Source organism: Dermacentor andersoni, chromosome 2 (genome assembly GCF_023375885.2).
Source record: "Dermacentor andersoni chromosome 2, qqDerAnde1_hic_scaffold, whole genome shotgun sequence".
In the NCBI taxonomy this organism is placed as follows: domain Eukaryota; kingdom Metazoa; phylum Arthropoda; class Arachnida; order Ixodida; family Ixodidae; genus Dermacentor; species Dermacentor andersoni.
In genome coordinates, this window is record NC_092815.1 from 199970372 (window position 1) to 199992634 (window position 22263).

The following is a 22263-nucleotide window of genomic DNA, read 5'->3' on the forward strand; positions in this document are numbered from 1 at the left end:
TATCGACTCAATCACAGATGGCGACTATGCAGCTATGATGGCACGCGACCAACGCAGTGTTATGTGTGGCGATAAATACAAGAATTAGGGCTTTAAAGGCACCAATAAGCACAAATTGTTCCATTGCTGCTGTCATTCACATACTATTCCCGCTGATGACTACGGTGATGGAGACTTGCCCGCTTTGTTTCGGTTGTACGATGGCACCATTTTTGCGATTTTGCGGTGCTCCTTGCTCGCCAAGCTCCGAGAGTTGCCTGAATTAACCTATGTGCAGCCAAATAAGCTCGAATTAATGAGAGTTTGATTGCATTATATAATGCATACGCCTGCTGGGACCAGAGGATGAGTCCGAATTAACGAGGTTTTCCTGTATAAATGGGGCTAGAAATGTATTTCATGATGTCCAGACTTTTCGCCTGTGAATTAAATCAGGATCAGTTTGTTTTACTCTTCATTCTTTATTTGGCTAACACTTTGAAGCAGCAGCTTCTCACGCTTCTGACTCGGTATAAAGTTCCTCGCCGCGGTCACTATCTGATCGTTTATTAAATGTCTAATCGGTCATGGGGGTGCTCGGTTGTGACAGAATTGTTCTTGCCGCTCACAAGACTTTGACCATACATGTCCTGTACGTTGTAATAGCCTGTAGCAAAGGCGCATTATCGCTAGTCGCTCGCCTACCCTGTGGATTGTCGTGAAACATTCAGCTTTAAACATTCATGTGTTGTCGGTGTACGTCACGGATGCTTCAGCGCATTGATTTAAGTTTGCACCCATTTACTTATTCTTAAAAACGTTGTCGATAGAGTGGCTTTAAATTTGCTGCTAGTTCAGTGCATGTGTAAAGATAATGTGCGAGAAACTTTTGCAACAAAGCGGCGCTACTCCTCTTGTCACAGTGTAACGGGCGGCTCTCACTCTTTCTGACGTTTTGGGATTTAAGTTCTTTCTTTCGAGGTTAGCGACACAATGCTGGTGTGTGAGTGAATTTTTTTATTCTCGAGGAAAGCCATGCATTTCAAAGGGCTTGCCATACAGGCAGTGCTTACGTAGCAGTGGTGCGTGGACTTGGTCTCACATGTTGATTTTATTCCTTAATATTTCAGTCAGTATTTTTGTTACTGGAATCATGACTGACTCACCTCTTCTCTCTAACGCTGCTCATTTTGCAGCATGAATGAAGCGCAGCGCATTAGCGATCACCCACCTGCATTTCTGACACTTGATCGTACGGTAGTAGGGCAGAAGCGGTTCTGTGTTTGTGCTCTTTTGCCGAGGCAATGTGTCGCATGCCGCCGCAAGTGCTGTCTCGTTCTTCTAGAGCAAGCTGCTCTGCGAAAAAGGCCTGTAGTGTGCGTTCTTGCATTATGTGTGCTCATCAGTCCATTCTCAAAGCTGTGTTGCGATGCAGACTAAACATCACCACAAATAAATGTTTTCGTCTTTTTCTTCTTCTTCTTCAAAGCTGTGCTCTTATTGCCCTGTCTGAAAACGCTTTCAGTGCGAAGCTTCTAGCTCATTCAGGAACATTTGCCATGCTATACGCAAGTCATTGAGAAACTTCTGCGTCACGCATACATAATGGCTAAGCAAGAGCTGCTGCTTCATTTGGTTCGGTGACGTCTGCTGTGCTTCTCACAATCGTTGCCACCGAGTTATTCCTTTTTCTTGCCGGCACAAGTTTGCCCACTAAATGTCTGTCCTTAATTATTCAGTTAATTCCTTTGTCATCAACTCACTTCTACACCACGTGACAATGTCACTCACCGCTGTTTGCCCACTCATTTATGCTTTCTGACCTGCAACAGAGGATGAACGTTCAGAAGTGCTCCCGCTAATGCTATGACATTATTGTGCGTGTCCTTGCAGAAAAGCACCGCCCTGTACAACCTGGCGGCTGGCCTCTGCCTGGGCGCCAAGAAGGCCAGCGCTGGACAGCATGTCACGCTTGAGATGTGCAATGACTCAAAGGTGGTGCACCACTGGGACTTCCGCCTGGTGGGTGCGCACTGACGCGCCGAATCTTAGCAGTCACCATGCAGAGTCTCTGTCAGAGTATGTGAGCGATCCCGTGACAAAACATACCGGTGTGCTGCATGTGATCACGTGGACATTCTTTGTGATGACACCCTTCTTCGCCTTTGTGAGGCGCTATGAGAGACTTTGCACTGAATATGTATGTTTAATGTGTGTTCAAACAGTGTCTGAATCTCGGCTGCCATGCACAGTAGCGTGCGCAGTTTTCTGTGCAGTTGGTGTTCTCTGCGGCCTCTGTGTATTTGGGTGACTCATAGGGATAGAAAGTTGGGAGAATTCTGCATTTGAGGCAAAGTCAGTGGTACTTGCTTTTTGACTGGTACTGAAGAGACACTTAAGTAGAATATTGGATCAGCTTTATATCGGTGCAGCATTCTTCCAAATTTTGCCAGAGACGTTGATTTCTTTAAATGAGAAAAAATTGTGGCCGAAATATTTATTTCTGAATTTCGAGCCCACACTGCAGTCACTGTAGGGTTATGGGCATAAGATTTCTTATTTTATGTGGGACCATTCTGTGCAGGAAAATGAGATGAAGATGGCCAATTTGAGCCTTTACTTAACTTCGAGTGCAATCTGTTCTCTTTATTGGTTAAAATGATCTAGCCATGAATAGGCCATCAAAATCTATGGTTTCGTGGGAAGGTGGCTCAAGGATTTCAAAGCTGCGTCACCAATTGTCTTTTGTTTATTTATTAATCTTTTTCACTGGCTTTTCAAGCCTTCACTGATGATAAGGCTGACCTATCTGCTATTGCTGCATGTTAATCTGGCAATGTAGATTACCTTAATACTTCGCTCCAGTGTCTCTTAATGTGTGGTTGTGCATAGATGTTAACACCATTACTTTTTTTCAGTAACTGTGATAAACATCATGCAAGATTAAATGACACTTTTATTTAGAATTCGGCGATAGGCAGAGTCAGAACATAAAGAATGCAAAAACCCACTGCAAGCACCCATAAGGGAAAACTTCTGTTGGTATGGCGAATGCATGTATAATTGGTGATGACGTGTCTTTATACCCGAACCTGCATTATTGCAGTGGTTGCCGCCACAATGTTAACCTTTCTATGCCCATTTCTGACTACCCTTTCTAAATGTAAGGACAATTAATTGATGTGTCTGTGGGCTGCATAGGACTGTACATTCTTGATGACAAAGGATATTCGCCTCGCTACTTATGGATGTGCAAGGACAATGGGACGTCTCACGCAGTCAGCTAGCATGGAAGGTGCCTGATATTTATTTTTTTTCGCAAGCAATATAGATAGCCGAATGTAAGCCCTCTTGTCTCGTGAAATCAATGTCGTGTTTGAGCCTTGCCTAGCATCACTCCATATGGACGCGAGCTGAGCTCTGCCCTTTACAGGCAGGGAGCTCTGCAGGGGCTTTCATGGTGAGCAGCCAAGTGTGTCTGTGGCCCACTATAGCTGTAGCAACTGCCAGGCCTGCTGTTACGATTAGGAGCCCTGACAGCTGTGCCAGGTCGAGGTCTTTAATCATACTAATTTTGTAAATGTGCTTCGTACTGTTGATCCTTTGCAGAATCTGTTGACCTACATGCCATCAGTCAGTGACAAAATGAAACTGCTTTGGTGTGTTGTAGCCTATGAAGTGCTTTAGAGTGCCGAAAATGGCAAATCTGGCTGTTGGGAAATGCCAAACATTATGCCTTAAGGCACATCTCCATTGCGATAAAAAGGAAAAGGAAAGAAGAAAGAAAATGCTGTTTGTTTATTTGGTTTTGCTTAGAGTGGGCTCATAGATCTGTTTTTCTTCTTGTTACTGTGCCCATTTAGTCTTGTCGTCCATAGGGATGCAAGAATCGGCAGACCTCCATGCTTTCTGCCAATCACCGTGTCTGGACATGAGGGCTATGGAGAATTTTGCAACTGGCATGATTGAAGAGCTGTGGCACTATTCACCCCAGCCACTGCATGTCAGATGCTGCCTTGCCACGTCTGGGGTGTTTGTAGTGTTTGGCTGTGGATAAATTGGCTCGCCACCTTGCTTGTGGAGTACTTGAAGTGAATCTCATGCTCTTCTTTTAGGAATCCCCTAAATGTGGCATGCAACTTGAGGTGCACGTGTCTGTTGCAAAAGCGAGATACTAACGCACCATAGGGTAAAGCCATAAATTTGATGGGACGTGCGGAGAAAGCCGGGCACATGCTTGTGCTGGTGATAACAAGTTTAGTGTATACTGCTACCTATTGCAGATGATAATAACTAAGTCTAGTTGTAATTACACCCACCATTTGATGTTTTAGCAAGGAGAAAAGTTCACCCAGAAAACACTCACATTTAAGTCCCAAGGGCGGTGCCATGAATGAAAACGTTATTCTCCAGTTGAGCATTTGATCTGTCAGATATGAAGGAAATTAAGGAGCTTACTAAAATGAGTAGCTCTCCTCCCAGCTTAGAAGGTTTACTAGGGGCATGTGCCCAATAGTGACAATTACTACTTGAGGCTAATCGTGCGAATCATACTCTCCACTTCTTATTTCTCCTTTGCTGCCTGTGACTGAGATTGTAATATAGTTAGACATTGTTAGTGGTACTGCAGGTTTGTTATATGTGACATCGTATCCGAACTCTTTTTTCTATTTATTGCATGTCTGTACAACTGGTTTTGTAGGCAGGCCATGTGCTTACGTATCTGTTGTCTGGCATTTTTCTATTTTACTGTGCAATCTCGAGAGTACGGCTGTGGCGCTGGGAGAATACAGGGGCTTCTTTTATTTTGTACCTACTTAGGGTTCTGCAGGTTACTGGTCCCCAAAACTATTGTAGCGGCGATAAGAGACAGTGCATTGTAGTGGGAAAACCCGCTTGTTGTGGCTGAAATGTTAGAGTGCACTGCTGTCGGAGTTGCACTGTTGGAATCACAAGAGGTGCCAAAAATAATTGCATCACATATTTTGGTGCCTTGGAATTAAAAGTTATATTATTGGTATGTCACAAAATGACGCCCAGGAACAGAATGCTTTCTTTGAAAATAATTTTGCTTGTAAATCTGATGCTTCTATTGTTTTGAAAGGGTGAACTTGTGGAAACAGTAGACCCTCGTTGATACAATCCGGTTACATACAGTTTCTCAGCGCCAACGTTTCTCAGCGCCAACTCAAAAAGTTACCCAACACAGTGGCGGTTCCTTCTTTTGCGCTTAATGCGTTCCCGGAAAAATATATTCTTTCAGCACCAAACTGCAATTGTATATGTTTTACAGTCACTAGATCTCATGTAAACAAGAAAAAGTGCGAGGCAAGAGGTATCGAGAACGGCAGCTGCCTGCCACAGCAGCTTTCTCACAATATACATTGTCCGCCTGTCTCACGTGAATATGCCGGCTGGCACTGAGTTTCCTATTATGGTAGCAGCAAATCTCCTCCTGGTTTGCCACCTAGGAGGAGCGATGTCTACTCGGGTGACTCAAATCTCGCACCGTAGCTACACTACAAAGGAAGTCCATGAGGCTTTTGGCCTTGCTAGTGTTGCTATAGTCGTCAACCCGATTGCAATAAGCATTTTCACCTATCTGTGTCACAGTGCATTGGGCGTAGTGCCGCTTTTAATAGGGGATAAACCTAATATGCGCTGTCATTACCTGCTGCAGAGCAAAGTGAGCATCACGTTTCACTCTGGGGGCATCGTAGGCATCATATTCCGATGTCTCCCACCAGCTCGATTTCGTTTCGGTTTCCCGTCGATTTAGGAAAACGAGAATGTGCATCTCGCATCATTTGGGCCCCATCAGCTCGACGCTCATCGGCAGCTCGTGTCACAACAATTCGTGCCGAGTGGGCACGTCAAAACTTCCCAGGCTGAATTCGAAGAACACGAGCACAAGCTTGCCAAAGCCACAAGAACAGCAATGCCCATCTTGAATTGCTCGGGCCCCACCGGCGTGCCATGCATTGGAATTTCCTGCTGCAATGCTTTGCAGTACGTAGATGTAAGCCACACTTGAGCCTGTCAAATTTTTTGGTGATTTTGGATCGTATGTCTCATCATAGCGCATTCTTTCCTGCATTATTCTCCAAAATGTATGAACGAGGTTCTGCTGTAGTCACACAGTCATGCAAAACTGCCTTTTCTTTCTCTGTGTATTACACTCAACCAGGCTTTGAGTGGTCTTTTACCTTGATTTTACCATCTGCTTAGGCACCTACCACTCATGGCAGGTCACACTGTTGTTGCCGTGTTGTGGGTCACTAATTCTGGGTCGCTGAGCAGAGCCACTGCGCGAAACAATGATACATAGGTTGCACATCAATGCAGCTTCAAATCGCAGGTAATGGATAGCCTGTACCAGTTATTTACCTACTATTGGTGATTTGAGCTTATCTGAGAAAAAGAGTTTGCAGTCCGGGACTTTAGGTTTATCAAGGCAGCCAGAAACGGAAGGGGAAATGGAGGGTGTCATAAAGGGGAAACGGTGTATTTCTGTAGCGAAATTTTCACGTGTAAGGACCATTTGGCCAGAGTGTTATGCTCGTCACTGCTTCTGTTCTTGGGCCATTTTCCCAATGCAGAATAAGAATAGGAAAAGTAAGAACATAGATGGCACAAAAGTCAGGAGGAGGTTAGCACACTCGCGAAATTTACCGTTACGTACTTCCATCATCTTCGTCTCTTGCCACAAATTCCTTCCCCTTGTAGTGGGGAAATAATCCGCTTTTGCACAAGCTGTATCACTTTTCAAGGGCATATTTGACACCGTGCTAACACATCAGGCCACGGCTGTTCAGGGAGACAGCAGACACTCAAGGGGTTAGTGTTAACACAGTGGTTGGGGTGCTCACTGGCTGAGGAGACTTCTACATTACCCTGGCTTCATTCATCTAGCACTGTGGTTACCTTGTAAAGTTGGCTTTCCATCTTGCACTGTACATCTGTAAATAGGTGTTCTTCATACTGCATGGAGCAAATTGCTCGTGCAATTAATACAAAGCCACGACAGTTGGGGTGCAGTGAGTTGTGGTGTGGCATGCTTACAGTAGTACAGCACCTTGACAAGTGACAGGCAGTTGCAAGCTAAAGTGTAGAGACTGCAGGTGCTGTAAAGGAAAGAAAGAAAAAAAAAAGAAACAAATCTTTGCGTCATGGATCCTTGATGTGTGGCACATCAAATCGAGTGGCACAACATATGTGTGCATGTTCCATCAGTGAGGTGTATGTCTGAATTTCAGGCTGCAGAGCTACACCAAAAGAAAACCTTAATTTTTGGCTGCCACTGTTGCCTCCAAAGTTTTACCCACTACGGTACAAACATATCCTGCTTTTAAAACTACTTTCTCACTTTTTGACACTCTGCTAAGTCACTCCAAAAACAGAAGTTTTCCTAGACTTCTGCTGTTCATGATTGTATTGCACTTGGAATTGCACTAAAGGAAGAACTAAGGAATGAACATAACTTTATGGTACAAGCATTGTCATGTGGACAAAGCATGAAACTGCCACAAAGGTCCCTGAGCAAGGCATTGCTCTAAAACTGGATGTGTGTCAATCAAGGTCATTTTACCCCACATGGAAAGACAGAAGCTGTAGCAGTGCCCTTTCTGCTGCATGTGCTAGCAGACAGTTGCTTGGAGAGCTGCATGCCATTTTTTCTATGCACAGCATTCGTATTTATTCGAATGTTGGCATCGCCTTTAAGTGTCATGTGCATGGTAACAGTAAATATTAACTACAGAATCGCAGAATAGTTATGGAGCCTCTTTGCTCCATGTGTGTGCCCTTACATATTACCCTTACTACGACTGCCCCATCTGTTTGTGACAAGGTAAAATTGAAATGACTGCTTTGCTGTGCCGTATCTCTTGAAGACATGATTTATTACCTTAGCATTACCAGGTTCACTTCCCAGCGGCGGTGAGTGCTTTTGAACAGGGGAAGAGTGGGAAAATGCTCTTGCATCTAGCTTAAGTTGTACGTTTGAGCACCCCATTTATCCAAATTTTATGGAGCCCTCCACTACAGTGTTCCTTGCTGTTTCTGCATCCCCTTGATATGTTAGTTGGCACCTAAACAATTAGTCAGCTGCTTTAGCTTGATAATGTGGCACTAGGATCATTTCCTTGCTGGTGGAAGAACGCAGTGGAAAAAAGTGCAGAGTGTCTTCTGTCAGTCAATTGCAGTTCTTTCTGGCATCAGATTTAATCCACCAAGAACCTTTGTATTTACAGAAACTTCAATAAGAAAGTAAAGTGTGTTAGAAGCGTTTGGTTGCTGTGGTGATAATCAGTGCGCGACAGAGAAGAAATCATAAACGTGCTTAGCATTTAAAAATGATATAAATGGACAGCAGCCAGCATTTCAGGGATAGGGATAGGCATACGAGAATGCTATAATAAAGGCACAAACGTAGACCAGAGGCAATGTTTGATTTTTGTGATACTAATGTACCATTTAAAAAGTACCATTTTTATTTGACGATACGTCAAACACGAATATTGTCGACCCCTATGTACTAAACTCGCCGAGAAATAAAAGAATATAATGTGAATATTAGTCGACCCATAGCTATGTAAAATAATAAAAAGTAAGAGAAACTAACACGACACGTCTTTCTTTACCCTAAACTTGGCTACTAAGTCTTGCTAGTCGGGGCCCCAAGCTGCGTCCTCGTCGGATGCTTTGCTGGCATCCTCAGCGCCCCAAAGTCACCCTCGGTGTCGCTGAGTGCATTTCATATGCAGTACTTCCTAAACGCAGTGCGGATAATCTCGAAGCCAGTTTTACGGTAGGTGCAACAGAGAAGCACTACTAGCTCATACTATTGCTAGCTTTGTTTACGAATATAGGTCGAGATTCCGTGTCCGCAAATTTCGGTCAGTAGGTCATTTTGGGTAATATTTTTCTAAAAGAAAAGCAATGCTGACCTATATTCGAACAACTACAGTAGCCAGAAAGACCTGCCTCACTGACTGGTGTTGCGCTGCGGAGCTCGAGGTCGTGGGTGAAATCCCAGCCTCGACGGGGGCCAAATGGAAAAACGCTCGTGTACTTAGATTTAGGTGCACATTAAAAAAAAAAAACCCAAGGTGGTCAAAATTAATCTGGAGTTCTCTACTACAACACACCTGTAATCAGATCGTAGCTTTATTATATAAAACTCCAGAATTTATAAAGGTGTGCCAGAATGTAGCAGAGCGCTAGGGAAACTAAAATTTATGTAGCTACGAGTGCCTAAAGTATAGCTAGTACTTTACTGCGAACTATCCAAACTTGGCAATCCTGATCAGCAACATGCATTCGCTATGGCTATAGCTGCGTGTGATGCCTCAGCCATAAGCCATTCTAGTTCTGGACTTTCAGTTGGTGGCAGGATGAACCAAGTATTTATAGCTTAGAAAAATTGTGTCATATTTGTTTATAAGCCTTCTCGGCACGTGTGCTGTGGGTCCAACGTTTGGCTATAAGCTCTATGCTGCAATTTGCCTTGTTTCTCGCGGTCTTGTGTATGCTGCGTGCTAGCAAGTTCACAAGTTACACTTGCAAAGGACCAAGTTTTCAGTGTTCAAAAGAATACACTAAGAAAATGTTTTGATCTACAGGATATTTGGACCAGACTATATTGGAGAAAGTGGTCATTTCCAGGCAATGAGGACACCGCGGCGGTGTGTTAGTGAATCGGCAGTTTCCTCACGTGCAAAGCACAATGTCTACTTCACAGATAATGTCTCAACAGCAAGACATCGAAATAATAGTGATTCAACAGCCTTTCCACCAAAATTCACTAAATTACGAAGCCAAGACTACGGTAAAACAGGAGCTTTCTCTTTCGTTTTGTAAGGACAGTGAGACGAAAAGGTTATTGTGCTCATGTGGTGTTCTTGCAATATGCAAATGGCGTAATCTCCACAGAAGCTTTCTGCAAGTTTGGTGCCTTGGCATTGATGTCATGTTTGATATACAAGTGATTTGCTTTATAGGAGGGGCATACAATCTCCCAGTATCGGTCATGTACTGATACTGATCATATGATCTACATTATGATCTCAACGTATCTTCTCCCTTTATTGATCAAGTGGGAGAAGCAGGGAAGGCAGGAGAATCAGGTCTGCCGAGAAGCTCGTTTCTTTGAATACAATAATATGAAGCCAAGGAAAGGATTCTGCACTTCACTTAGAAACAGGTAATTTTCTGATGCTTTCCTTGACTTTGCTTATAATCCATGTGCATTGAAGGCTGTGTTTTCAGGGTGTATTGCCTTCTCAGCTCGGCCTGTGACCTCTTGCTTTCATGACTGCTCATTTTGGAGTTGGAAAGCATTGCTCAGTTTTAAGATCAACTAATTGTCATTAAGTTGCCGGGTCGGTTTGCAATGTGGTGCAATGGCAGGCAGCCGCTAGTGCACTTCTAGTCACGTGCTACGGACGTCATGGCAACAAACATTACCACTCTGTAAGTTCTGTCAACTTTTAACATTCTCCTCCAACCACGTGTGTTGGGTGCCATGCACATGCATCAGCAAGCCACGCATGCCTGATGCACTGCTGCGATTGCTTCATATTTTGCAAAATGTGAAAAGCTTTTCATAACGTCAGTTGTGATTTTAGAGCATTTCTAAGTGTTGTACCGTTCAGCATGTTCAAGGCATTTCATGGTGTTAATTGTTTAATATGACATCAGACAAAATGCCTGTCACAATGAAGATCTAGCCCAGATTTGCTAGTGCGAATGGACTAAGCAATCATTGCTTACTTTAAGCAATGAAATTTCGCAAGGGAATTGAATTATTTTCCAGGGCTTATGATTTGTTGCTATAGAGGAGCCCAGGACATTGGTGCCCATAGGCAGAGTTTTTATTTTTCAGGGGTGGGGGGGCTGGCGTCCGACCAGCTTTGTGAACCCCATGTATATATATATATATATATATATATATATATATATATATATATATTGCATTTGAAGAAACTTCGCGTGACCTCGAAGAATTGATCGCCGAGGTGACGGCGTTATATGAGTATATACAAGACCTCATAGTAGGAGACAGTTCAATTTCACAGTCTGAGTCCTCTCAATCGTTTAATCTTCCTCCGTGTAATTGTTGTATACTTCGCTATCACTAATACTGCTTCACCTTTCCAGCAAAACTGCAGCCTCTCTCTCTCTATCTTTCTTTTTGCGTGAGTCCGAGTATAAGTGCTCCTGTGCATGACTGCTGTTGATTCTGATTTCGAGTGAATATTGCTTGGCCTCATTTCGGTTACTGAGTGGATTATACAGTGTTCCCCAACTGTCATGCACTAAGACTTAAAAAAGGAGCAGTTGCGTTACTCGAAGAAAACCTAGTGCATATTGTTTCCAGTACAGTGGAGTAGTCGCCAGTAATTCTTTCGTTAGTGAGAGCTAATTCGGTAATTGCAGTTAATTATCTAACTCGAGAAGAACAGTCCTAATTATCAAATTCTCAATGATGCATTTGTAGGCACCAACAAATCACATCTAATTGCTGTGTTTTCAGTGATGTAATAACAGCATACAATTTTTTTCTATCTGGAAGAGAAACCTCACGAAATATGAGGAATACCACGTGAGTGCGCTCCCACCCTTGATCATAAAGCAGTGCCTTCATATAAGCTCATTAAAAGCAACTGCATTGCCTGTAGAAAACAAGAAGAGGCACCCTTGATGGTATGTACCCTTGATAACAGTACAGAAGGAGCACCAACAGCAGGTTTCGCAGCTTCCCAGCTATTCCTTCCTCTCATTTCTATGTCACACTTATTATCCGTCTCTCAAGGCTGACTGATCACATTGATAACAAAATCGCGGGATCGAATCCCGGCCACGGCAGCCGCATTTCGATGGGGGCGAAATGTGAAAACACCCATGTACTTAGATTTAGGTGCACATTAAAGAACCCCAGGTGGTCGAAATTTCCGGAGTCCTCCACTACGGCGTGCCTCATAATCAGAAAGTGGTTTTGGCGCGTAAGACACCATAATCTAAAAAAAAAATGATTGATGACAAAAGCCTCTTGCTAACGCAGCCGAAGTGCCACTCTGGCCACACACGAAATGCGAAAAGCAATGTAATAGGCGCAGAATGTTTCAAAATCCTGGCTTTGCTCGCACCGCATCAAAAGAGCACATGCAAAGCCATATTTCGTGCCCGAAACTTGTTTCGGACCAACGCCAAATTAAAGTGACCGTTTTATTTTTCATGAAAGTGTATACGTGCTGCAAAAACAGGTTCCTGTCAAAAAATAAAAGCGAAATAATGCGACCGGGAAGCAACCAACATGTAGAGAAAAGGCAAAACTAATGCTTTAAAGAAAGTAAATATACCACTTCTAAATGAGCCAAATTGGCAATCAGGATGTCTGCACACAAAAAAAAAATCAGATTTCAGTGTGCCCTTATTACCTACGAATTCATAAGTACCGTTGAACACCAGCTGCTGCCAAGAGAATGTGTTCGAATAGGTCTCTTTTTGCAGCTACACAGTACTGAGTACGCTTTATCACATCTTTAGTGGCTTTCTTGATGACGAACGCTGGAATTCTATGGCAGACATCTATTATTCTTGCCTTGAACTAATCTGACGTCCATCTCGATCGTGTAAGCACAATCTTTCACATAACCTCAAAGAAAGAAATCTAGGGGAGAGAGGTCAGGTGACCTAGCTGGCCAATTTACTGGCCCGTGCCTTCCAATCTATTGTGCATGAAAGTCGCATCCAGCCAGTGTCGTGCTCGGATGCTGCTGTGTGCTGGTACTCCATCTTGCTGATACCACAGAAGTCGAAGACGTGACAGCGGGACTTCGCTGAGAAACTCATCCACCACCACTTCAAGGATTTTGTCCACGTAACACTCTCCAGTCAGTGTGTGATCGCAGAAGATGGGACCAATTATAGCACCGACATTATTCCGAACCACACATTGAGCGACCACTGGTATTGGTGCCTCCAGTAGTGTGCATTATGCAAATTTATCTAGGCATTTCGGCTAAAATTGGCTTTGTCTGTGCACATAATGTTGCTCAAAAAGTCCGGAGACTCGTCGTTTTTTGTGAGGTCCCAATTAGAGAAATGTAGACGATTCTACAGCTCCCTATCCTCCAAGCATTGGTGCTGGTTAAGGTGGTACGGTTGAAAGGCCATCATTTAGAATCCTCCAAACTGATGACTTGGAAATTGGTACCTGGGCAGCGACGTCCCGCACGCTAGCATGAGGGTTTGAGGCCATAAATGCTAGAACATCTGTGCCTAGGACTAAAAGATGGAGTCCTCTGCCACTGTTTCTTGAAGCTACCAGCTTGTCTCAGGTTTTCATAATTTCTTATGATAGTCTGTGTTTGGCCTACCGCTGCACTTCCATGACTGATATATATATTTGCGACCTTCCTCTTGTTGCCATTTGCAGCTCCCAAGGCAAGGATCGTGTTTACCTTCTGCTCATTAGAGAAAGACATGGCGACTGGGACAAAACAAAACAGGCCTTTAAATCTTTGCACTGACATCAGTTCGCTTTTATGGTGACAGGTGGCAAAAAAAAAATGCATCAATGCACTTTACTTCGCTAAGACAACAGCTATCGCAGCTTGTTTCCAACTAACACCAAATGCTATGTGTTATTTCGGACGGGCAAAGCAGATAAGGCACTAGCTCAGTTACGATGTTTTCCTTTATTTCCTTTATTTCGTTCTGGATAACTGAGGGAACCTGTTCGAGGGCGCTGATTAAAATTCGGGTGGGAGCACAGTCACGTGGCATTCTCCATATTTGATGTAGTTTGTTTATCATTCGGAAAAAATTAGTACGTAATTAGTATGTCGCTGAAAGCACTGCAGTTAGATGTCCCTTGGCTGTGCCTACAAGCACCTCATTGACACTTCGATAATTAGGACAGTATTTCTCGAGTTAGGTAATTACAATTACCCAATTAAGTCTCAGTAACAAAAAAATTACTGGCAGCTACTCCGCTCTACTGGAAACAATATGCACTAGGTTTTCTTCGAGTAACACATTGCTCTTTTATTTTATCTTGGTGCATGATAGTTAATAGGACACCCTGTATATATTTATGACCTCTGCGTGCGAGTGATGTTTCCATCCCTAATAAATTTGTAAATTATTAGAAATGTTTTTTTTTCGTGAGTCGTTAGCATTGCTTACTGGAAAGAGAAAGCATTACTGAAACACACATCATTCACGTGCATTTCACACGCCATTGATAAAAGACTTTGTCGAAGGAGTCACTGAAGTCTAGTTTTTTTTCATGGTCAAAAAAGCACGCAAAGCAATTTTGAAGCAAAGTGAACATACAGCAACATATTCATTTCCTAGGCATAGGCTATCCATACCTTTAGAAATAATTTTTAATGGGCTACCTCCATCTCTTCCAAAGATATAATAAACTTTGTCCTGTTTGTATATTTAAACATATTGTGAAGAGATGCTTCGTCTATGTGCTTCAAGGTTTCGACATTCCACGCCGTATCATCCCCAAACAAATGGCCTTACGGAACGCACGAACAGAACTCTTACTAACATTCTGTCCATGTATGTCGCGTCAGATCATAAGAACTGGGACAGCATGCTACCATTACGTACGCATTTAACAGCTCAAAGCATGAAGTTACGGGCTACAATCCCTTCTTTCTTCTTTACGCTCGTCCGCCTCGTTATACACTAGACACAATCTTCCAGTTTTCCAGCCACAATAATCTTTGTATATCAGAGACAGTCTGTCTTGCTGAAGAAGCCCAACGACTTGCTTCTTTACGCACTCTTGTTTCACAAGACCCCTCGAAGGCACGCTGCGACCGCCGACGCCGACACGTGATATATGACCCTGGTGATTTAGTGTTGCTCTGGAAACCAACCAGGAAACGTGGATTATGTGAAAAACTGCTGGCCCACTATGTTGGACCCTATGTTATTACTGAGCGTATCAGCGAATTAACCTACCGCATAGCACGTCTCACATCAAATGGCTGACGGTCAGCAAAGACTGAACTTTCGCATGTCGCCCGTTTAAAGCCCTTTATTTCTCAACAGCCTGTTTGACTTGCCCGGCGGGCTTCGTCTGCGCGGAGGGAAATGTGACGCTCTTACGTGCATAGTGGGTTCACACCTCAACAAACAGTATGCGGGGGCACCAAAGAGTGGTGAATGAAGAAGACGACGGGTGGCTGGCTAGCTGAATCTCGACAGGCGCTCACCTGATCAAGGCCATCGCATCTAATGCGACCCGGCTTCAAAGTGATGCCTTTTGTGGGTGTAACAATATTGTATATGTGCATGGTGTTTATAGTGGAAATTGAAAAAAATGTTGAAGTTAGAAAATACGGGGGAGGCAGCCACCGCTAGTGCTTCTAATGTGCTTGTCCTCCTATTGTCAGGATTTGCAGAAACAAAGCAAAAGTATGAATTAAAAGCTGTGCACATTTGCGCCAACAATGATGCAGTAAGCTATTAGCACAAATAACATTTCAAGTGAAAGGGTCGAGGCAAGTCAAAAGAAACCTCAAACGATGTTGCTGAGAAAGCTCTGGTAATGGCACTTTAGGTATGTGTATTTGGGGGAAGGGGGGGGGGGGGGAGTTGAGGGCGCTTCAGCATCGCCACAGCCCCCCCCCTCCAGGAGAACTCTGGAGGGGGCTCGTGCCCTAGACCCCCACCCCCACCCCCCTTGTAGTTGGCATTTATGTTTGTGCCCAAAAGTACATTCAAGTTCATTCTCAGCCAAGTGAACTAGTGTCAACCTATTGAGCATCATTCCTGTAGAGATGACACCACTGCTAGCGTGCATCCAGGTAAATTGTGTATGATACCGTGTTCCAATGTGCCAGCGTGGGCCCATAGTAGGTTTGGCAACATTTCCGTCGAGTGCTGCTCATAACGAGGCTTTGCGGTCACTGAAACAGGTGGTGAACTGCGGTACATGATCCATCACCAGCATACTTACCAACATGAAGCTGTCAACGAGAACTTGATGTCTTCCACTGTTTTCTTTCTTTGCCGTATGTTTTGACTGCTGTAGTAAGTGCCATGCTCATCCGCAAGATGTTCACAACCATGTAGCTTCCGTTGCTTCAAAATGAGGGTCAACTAAGTCATGCCACAGCTCGTGTTTCCATGTGAACTCAAGCTTTCCTCCCGATGTGAAGATCTTATAGCCTTTTGCTGCATTACCTCTAAAGGGGCACAGTTTTTTGTATCAGTCTGTTGGGCTTGTTGACACTTATTGTTTTTCTGGCCATGCCTGAAAATGCTAACTTGATTAATTTTCTTACCTTTCCAACTTCTTCCTCACAGTCCGATCGTTAAGTGACTTCGAGTTATACATTCACTGAAACGTGGTACTATTGTTTTGAATGAAGGGAACAACCTAATGGCTTTCATTGCTTAATGCAACATAGCATTGCAGTCAATAAGAGTGGCCAGTTCTTGGTCACTTTAGGTATATCGGCGACCTTTGTTTCCAACTCCTGTAGAGAGTTATACCTCACGCAGTACTATATAATTTTAACTCTGATCACATCATCCCATGAGCTCATCCTTTAGGTGAAATATCGTGCTTGTTTTGGGCTGTTCTTAGATGCGCCATACTGCTAATTTGTGCTTGCTCTGAAAAGGCCGTCTGCTTGCCAGCCACAATTTGTCTGGTTGCTCGTGTTATAATGCACCGTGCAGTGAATCAGCTGCCTAAGTTTTTCTGAAATGCCCAAGCAACTGCTGTAGTTATCAGTAGTAATTACATGCCTCACGCCATTTACTGTCACACCTGTTGCCGAGCGCAAGCTCTCGTGAGCCATGACAGGCTTATTGTCGGGGGACATTCGTCTGGGCAACCAGGTGTTCTTTGCCTTGCTGCTGCCTTCCACTTCTAAAATATTACAGAGGTAGCTGTTATGCATTCTTTCAATTAATGTTTCTACATATCCTAGATATTTCTACGCCATAAAGCATGCTGCATTTGACAACTTGTGTAGTTTCTTTGGGTGTCTGAACGTAGGTTGTCTAAATGTTTCTTCTCAACTTGTAACAATTGTAAAGCACTAACAGTAGGGTTAAAGATTTATAGTGAAAGGATATTTACTCTGATCTAATAATAATGAGTACTGCAAAGCCGGTGTGTGTGTTTGATATTGCATACAAACATAGCAAAAGTAATTCCAAAGAGGCACGAAGGTAATGGCACCGAGATGCTATATTAACTTAAACAAATGTATGCATTCACCTTGTAAAGAATGGGACTGTACTACAAAAAACTAGGAGGAAGTAAAACTATCCGCCCCACACACATTGTTTCAAGCCAGTTTGAGAAACTAAAAAAAAATTGTGAAGGGCCATCAAGCCCACCTTTTTGTCACCGTTAACAGCAAAAGCCGCTTCCCACCTTGGTTTCAAGTGATGTGCAAGGTCACATTAGCAACAAGGTAATCACAGCAGCAAGCCATAGCAACGAGCCATAAAAGCAAGTTGCTAAAACCTGTTGGGGCAATGGAGAGAGACTTTAATGCAAGCTTTCTACTTCATACGAGGCATTTGAATAGACATGAAGTAGACTCGAAAATAAACATCAGTTGAAAAGTAGCAAAAAGCTATGAATAAGAAACAAGTTAAGTCCAGATGCCAAAAGGTCAAAGACTGTCTGCAAGTCCAGACTGGCAAAAAATGTGCCGTAAAGCCTCGCACTGCGCTATAAATCTCTATGGGGATTCAAAGGGTAACTTCACTTTGTTATATGCATTATTTCATTATACCTGATTTCATTGCAACAAGGTTTGACTGTATAGGAAAAAAGTCAACGCTATCAATGGTAGTCCTGAGGTTGTCCTTTCAAGGATCTTTATATCACTTTATGCATTCAATAGAATACGCTAGCACTTGTGATGCCATTACCACACCACTGATGCCACTGACAGCGACTGCGAGTCGCTTAAAGGCCAGCTGCAGTGAAATTTCTTACTGCATAAAAGGCTTAGTTTTCAATAGGGTAGTCATAGAACAGTTTTCTAGGTTAGAAAATCAAGTAAATGCATGAAAATATAGCTTTTTGACACCAAAATTATAATACTGTCATTACTACTCAGCAGAAATGATGCAGTATCTGGAACATTCACAACTAGCCTGAGAATTACCTCTGAGATTGGCACTCTTTGGCCAGAACTGGCCCTTGCGCTGTTCAAGCCCATTAATCAATCAGTGAACCTCTGCGATCACGGTGATGTCTGTAGAAAGCACTTAACCTCTCGGAAGCCATGTTGTGGGATGTGCATCGCATCTACCAAGGTGATACCTTAAGGCTGTTAAATTAAAATTTTGACTATTTTCATTGCTACAGCTTTTCGAAGATTACTTTTGAATTATACTCATTTATAACTAATTTAGCGAAAGTGAAATTTCTATGCATTTGGCCTTTAGAGGGCTGGAACAAGGGAAATGCAATTTCAAAAAGCAGACTGTTTTAAAACAATTTGGTGGAATATGCCAGGTTGTCACGAGATTTAAGTTCAAATATGCTATTGAAAGTAAGTCAGAATTTTTCAGGTGTAGACTGCACGCTGCCATAGCAGGGGAACTTCACAATGGGTGCTCAATTAACTTGAAAGTACTTAACATTCTTAAGCTACTGAAACAGAATAGAGTAATCTGTTTATTCACAGTGCAAAATCCTCTACCAGCTTTGCCCCTTTCATACCTAGAACATTCGTGTCCTTTTAAAAAGGCCTTCCGTGAAACTTTATGCCGATGACCGTACCTGACTGTGCCAAATCTGCAATGCACATCCAAGCATGGAAGAAGATAGAATGATGCGAAATTACGTGGTCCCACGTAGGATAGCAACCTGCAGTGCTTCCCACATGGCCTCAAAATGTGCACTATTAAATGTGCACAGAGTATTTCACTTCTGTCTCAAGATTTTTGTGAGCTCTTTATTCCCTTTCAAACCACACCATAACAAGCACATCAATTTTGTCCTTACATATAATGCTGTTTCAAAGCAGTTATAGGCGGTTTATATTATTACACAGAACACGAGAAAGCTAACAGTTCCAACTACTGCCCATTGCTATATTCAGTTGGTGTTGTTATGAGTGGGTCTGATGGTAAATGTCTTTTGGCGGTATTCCCTGCAATAAACCCTGGCTGTGTCATCATGTCTTGCATGTGTCATGTTAGTGCCTATCACGCATGCTGATCTGTGCAGCTGTCATAAGGTAGCACATAGATCTCTCTCATGCAATAAAAGACAAGCAGCATAAGTTCGCTATAGCCTGTGCACAAGCACACAATTTTGAAACTGATAGCACAGTTTCGAGATTGTGTGGCATGCAAAGGCTATAGAGAACTTGTGCTGCTTGTCTTTTATTGCATTCTTTATTGTTTTGTGTGCTTGTTTACCTATATGCTGAACAAACTTGAAAAAATTGCATAATGCATAAATCCTGGAAAAGAGTTGATGCACCTTGGTAGCAGCGAAAAAGAATAGAGAAAATGAGCATTCTCATCATTGTCCTGAGCAAGCATTGTACAATGCTTGGATCCACCTTATACCTATCTTTTTACTTCTAAAGTGCACCTTTCAATTCTAGACTGCATGCAGGGTATGTGAGAAAATTTTCTTCAAGAACTTTTATCGCTTCTGTAAGTCACTACACATGATGTGGAAACAGTGTTATGGTAACCTAATCAGAGGTGATTGAGTTGTCCGGTGTGACAGCGTTGGCATATGCAAGGGCATGATGTAAGCAAATCAAAGCAGAATGTGGTGTCATGCAGATAATTTCTTGCTCCTTGGGCAGAACAAAGAGAAGTGGATGGTTAGTGGTGCCACTGCCCTATGAACAAAACAGAATGACTTGTCACTGTAAAACTATGCTTTTGTGACTTCTATTTACTTGTGCATGCAAAATTATTGTGAACAGTATAAAAAGTACGTGCAGAATGTATGCCAAATGCTCACTTGTAGCAGGTGCTCACTTCAAGTCACAACAGCCATGCCATTCCCTGCTCTCTCTTACTCTGTGCTGATGTTATGACAAGTAACATGCACCCCTATTTGCTTTAAGAAAGGTTGCAAAAGGCAAAAATGGGAGTCTTGGATAAAATCTTGTTTGCAATATGAAGAGCTTGGATAGACACTTGACAGCCATGTGTTGCACTGTGAACTGCCTTTTGATGCCTGTATACAAGGACCAATAATGATTCAAAACTAATAAAGGCAAACATCATACCAGTAGCTAGCATGAGATGCCATGGAGTGCTGCTCATCTGCCGTGCTGTATCGCACTTTACTGTGCAAGCAACGTGTAAGCTTATCTTGATCTTGTGGCATTTTGCAGCACAAGTACACAAAGGCTGTCACCTTGGCTCATATCACGCGGAGCAGGTTGTTGGTCATCATTGTTGGTACTCATTTCACAATGTGTGAAATAGGTTCCCAATCCCCATTTGTGTGGCCCTTTGGCACGAACCTGCTCACGTTAATCACGCTCATTTCATGGTAGGGAAATAGGCTGGCCACTTTCTCTCTAGGCTTGTGATACCCTTTTGGACATGTGTGATTTACAGAATAAAAACTTGTCACCTCCACTATGCCTGCAGCCTCATTCACTGTGTGTGACCGCTGGCTAAAATCAAATGACGCCTACATCTTCACAGCAAACTAGTTTTGCAGAAATCCACACTGTGGAAGAAGTTTAACAAGAGGGAAAAGATTGTCATCCGTCTTACAGCAGCACAGAGCTATGAAGGCAACCTGGGATCAACAACTTTCTGGGGCGGTTGCTCTACCAGTTGGAGTAACCAGAATAGCAGATCGCTTAGCAAGGCCAAATGAATAGACCACTCGAAGCGCAGGTACACTGATTATAGTAGATCAGCTCTGTGGATATCCATAAGGCTGAGGGAGTCTCGGGTAAGCAAAAATTGTTCACCCAAATGCAGCACAGAGGTTCAAAGCTTGGATGGTAGAGTGACTGCCACGAAAAGGTGTTAATTCCAAGTTTAATATCTTGTCCTTGACAAATTTTGGCACAACTGCGTAGGTTTTGGTGAAGCAGCAAAAAGACCTTCAAAAAAGCATGAATGAGGAGGACATACAGCGCTGGATTAGGGGGGGGGGGGGCTAAGGGGGCTGCAGCCCAGAGCCTCACCTCGGACAGTAGGAGAAGGGGGCCCATTTATTCTAACCTGCTTAGTATATGGAACCATGGGCAACGCAACTTTGAGCGAGATGTATGAAGTGAGAAAACCAGAACGAGCAGACGGGGCCCCCCGCCTAATGTAACAGCATGCGTTTAGCCTGATCATTTGGGGAGAGCTTGTCGAGCTGCAGAAACAGGAATCCCCCGCCACCCCGGCGGGGCCCTCTTTCTTACGAAGCAAGGTGCGTTTGCTTGGAAGAGTTTTTGTGGTTTCCTGTCAGTCTATCTGTCCAGTGCTGTCTGGGGAGGAGGGGCAAGGGGGAAACACCTAAAACATGTAATGTGGGATGAGGACCTAAATCTTCCTTGCCCCTCGTCACCACCACGCCACCCTCCACCTCTCAAATAGTTCCGCCGCTGTCCTTCTCATAGAAAGGATGTGCTGCAGTACCCAACAGTGCCTCCCATTCGACTTTTCTTTACCGTGATGGTAATTTGGGCGGGGGAGGATGAGTCTGATGGCAAAGTCTAGGCAGGAAAGGAATCAAGATGTCACACGTCCGCGTGCCGTGGGGCATGGAATGTTCACTGTTCGGGCTAGGGTTGAAGAGTGAAGGGGGAAGTTGGAGAGCTGGGCACAAAGGACTGTCTCCAGGGCCCATTCCTGCCTAGTGGCTGCGCACCCTCGCGCGCGATTGACGGAAAAAGTATGTCAGACTGGCCGCCGAACTTTCCAGAAAAGGTTAGAAAAAGATGACTCAGAGGCGACGGAGGGCGCGTAACTTCGCCCGCGCTATGAATCGACCTCTCCCCATCGTTCTCGCGCTCAGCGTCGACGGGGCGAAAGAAAAATCGAGAACCTCCCAGAACAGACGATTGCTCCTAGCCAATAGGAAGACAAGACCGGAACGGGAGAAAGAGTGAGTTTGTACGGAGAAGGAGAAAATTTGTACAAGGAACTCTATGCGTATGTGAACGCCTGCTTTGGCGCTAGTAACAGACAGATGCGGCGCGCGTCTATAAAAGGAAGTTGATCACGGGCTGCGATTCAGCCCCGAGCCGCCGGTTAAACTTGCATAAGCCCACCCGCTGAGGAGCTCCTGGGGAA

General features: G+C 43.7%; 1 protein-coding gene across 2 annotated transcripts in view; it reads left to right on the forward strand.

Moving 5' to 3' along the window:
- The window catches only part of LOC126540243 (polypeptide N-acetylgalactosaminyltransferase 11-like), a 121051-nt gene extending 100450 nt beyond the window's left edge, over nt 1-20601 (forward strand). For both annotated transcript variants that reach the window (XM_050187044.3, XM_055075906.2), the window contains exon 14: nt 1873-20601. In XM_050187044.3, the coding sequence (XP_050043001.1) occupies nt 1873-2016 (144 nt within the window). In that variant the 3' untranslated portion in view covers nt 2017-20601. The remainder of the gene's footprint in view (nt 1-1872) is intronic.
- The last annotated feature ends 1662 nt before the right edge of the window (nt 20602-22263 follow it).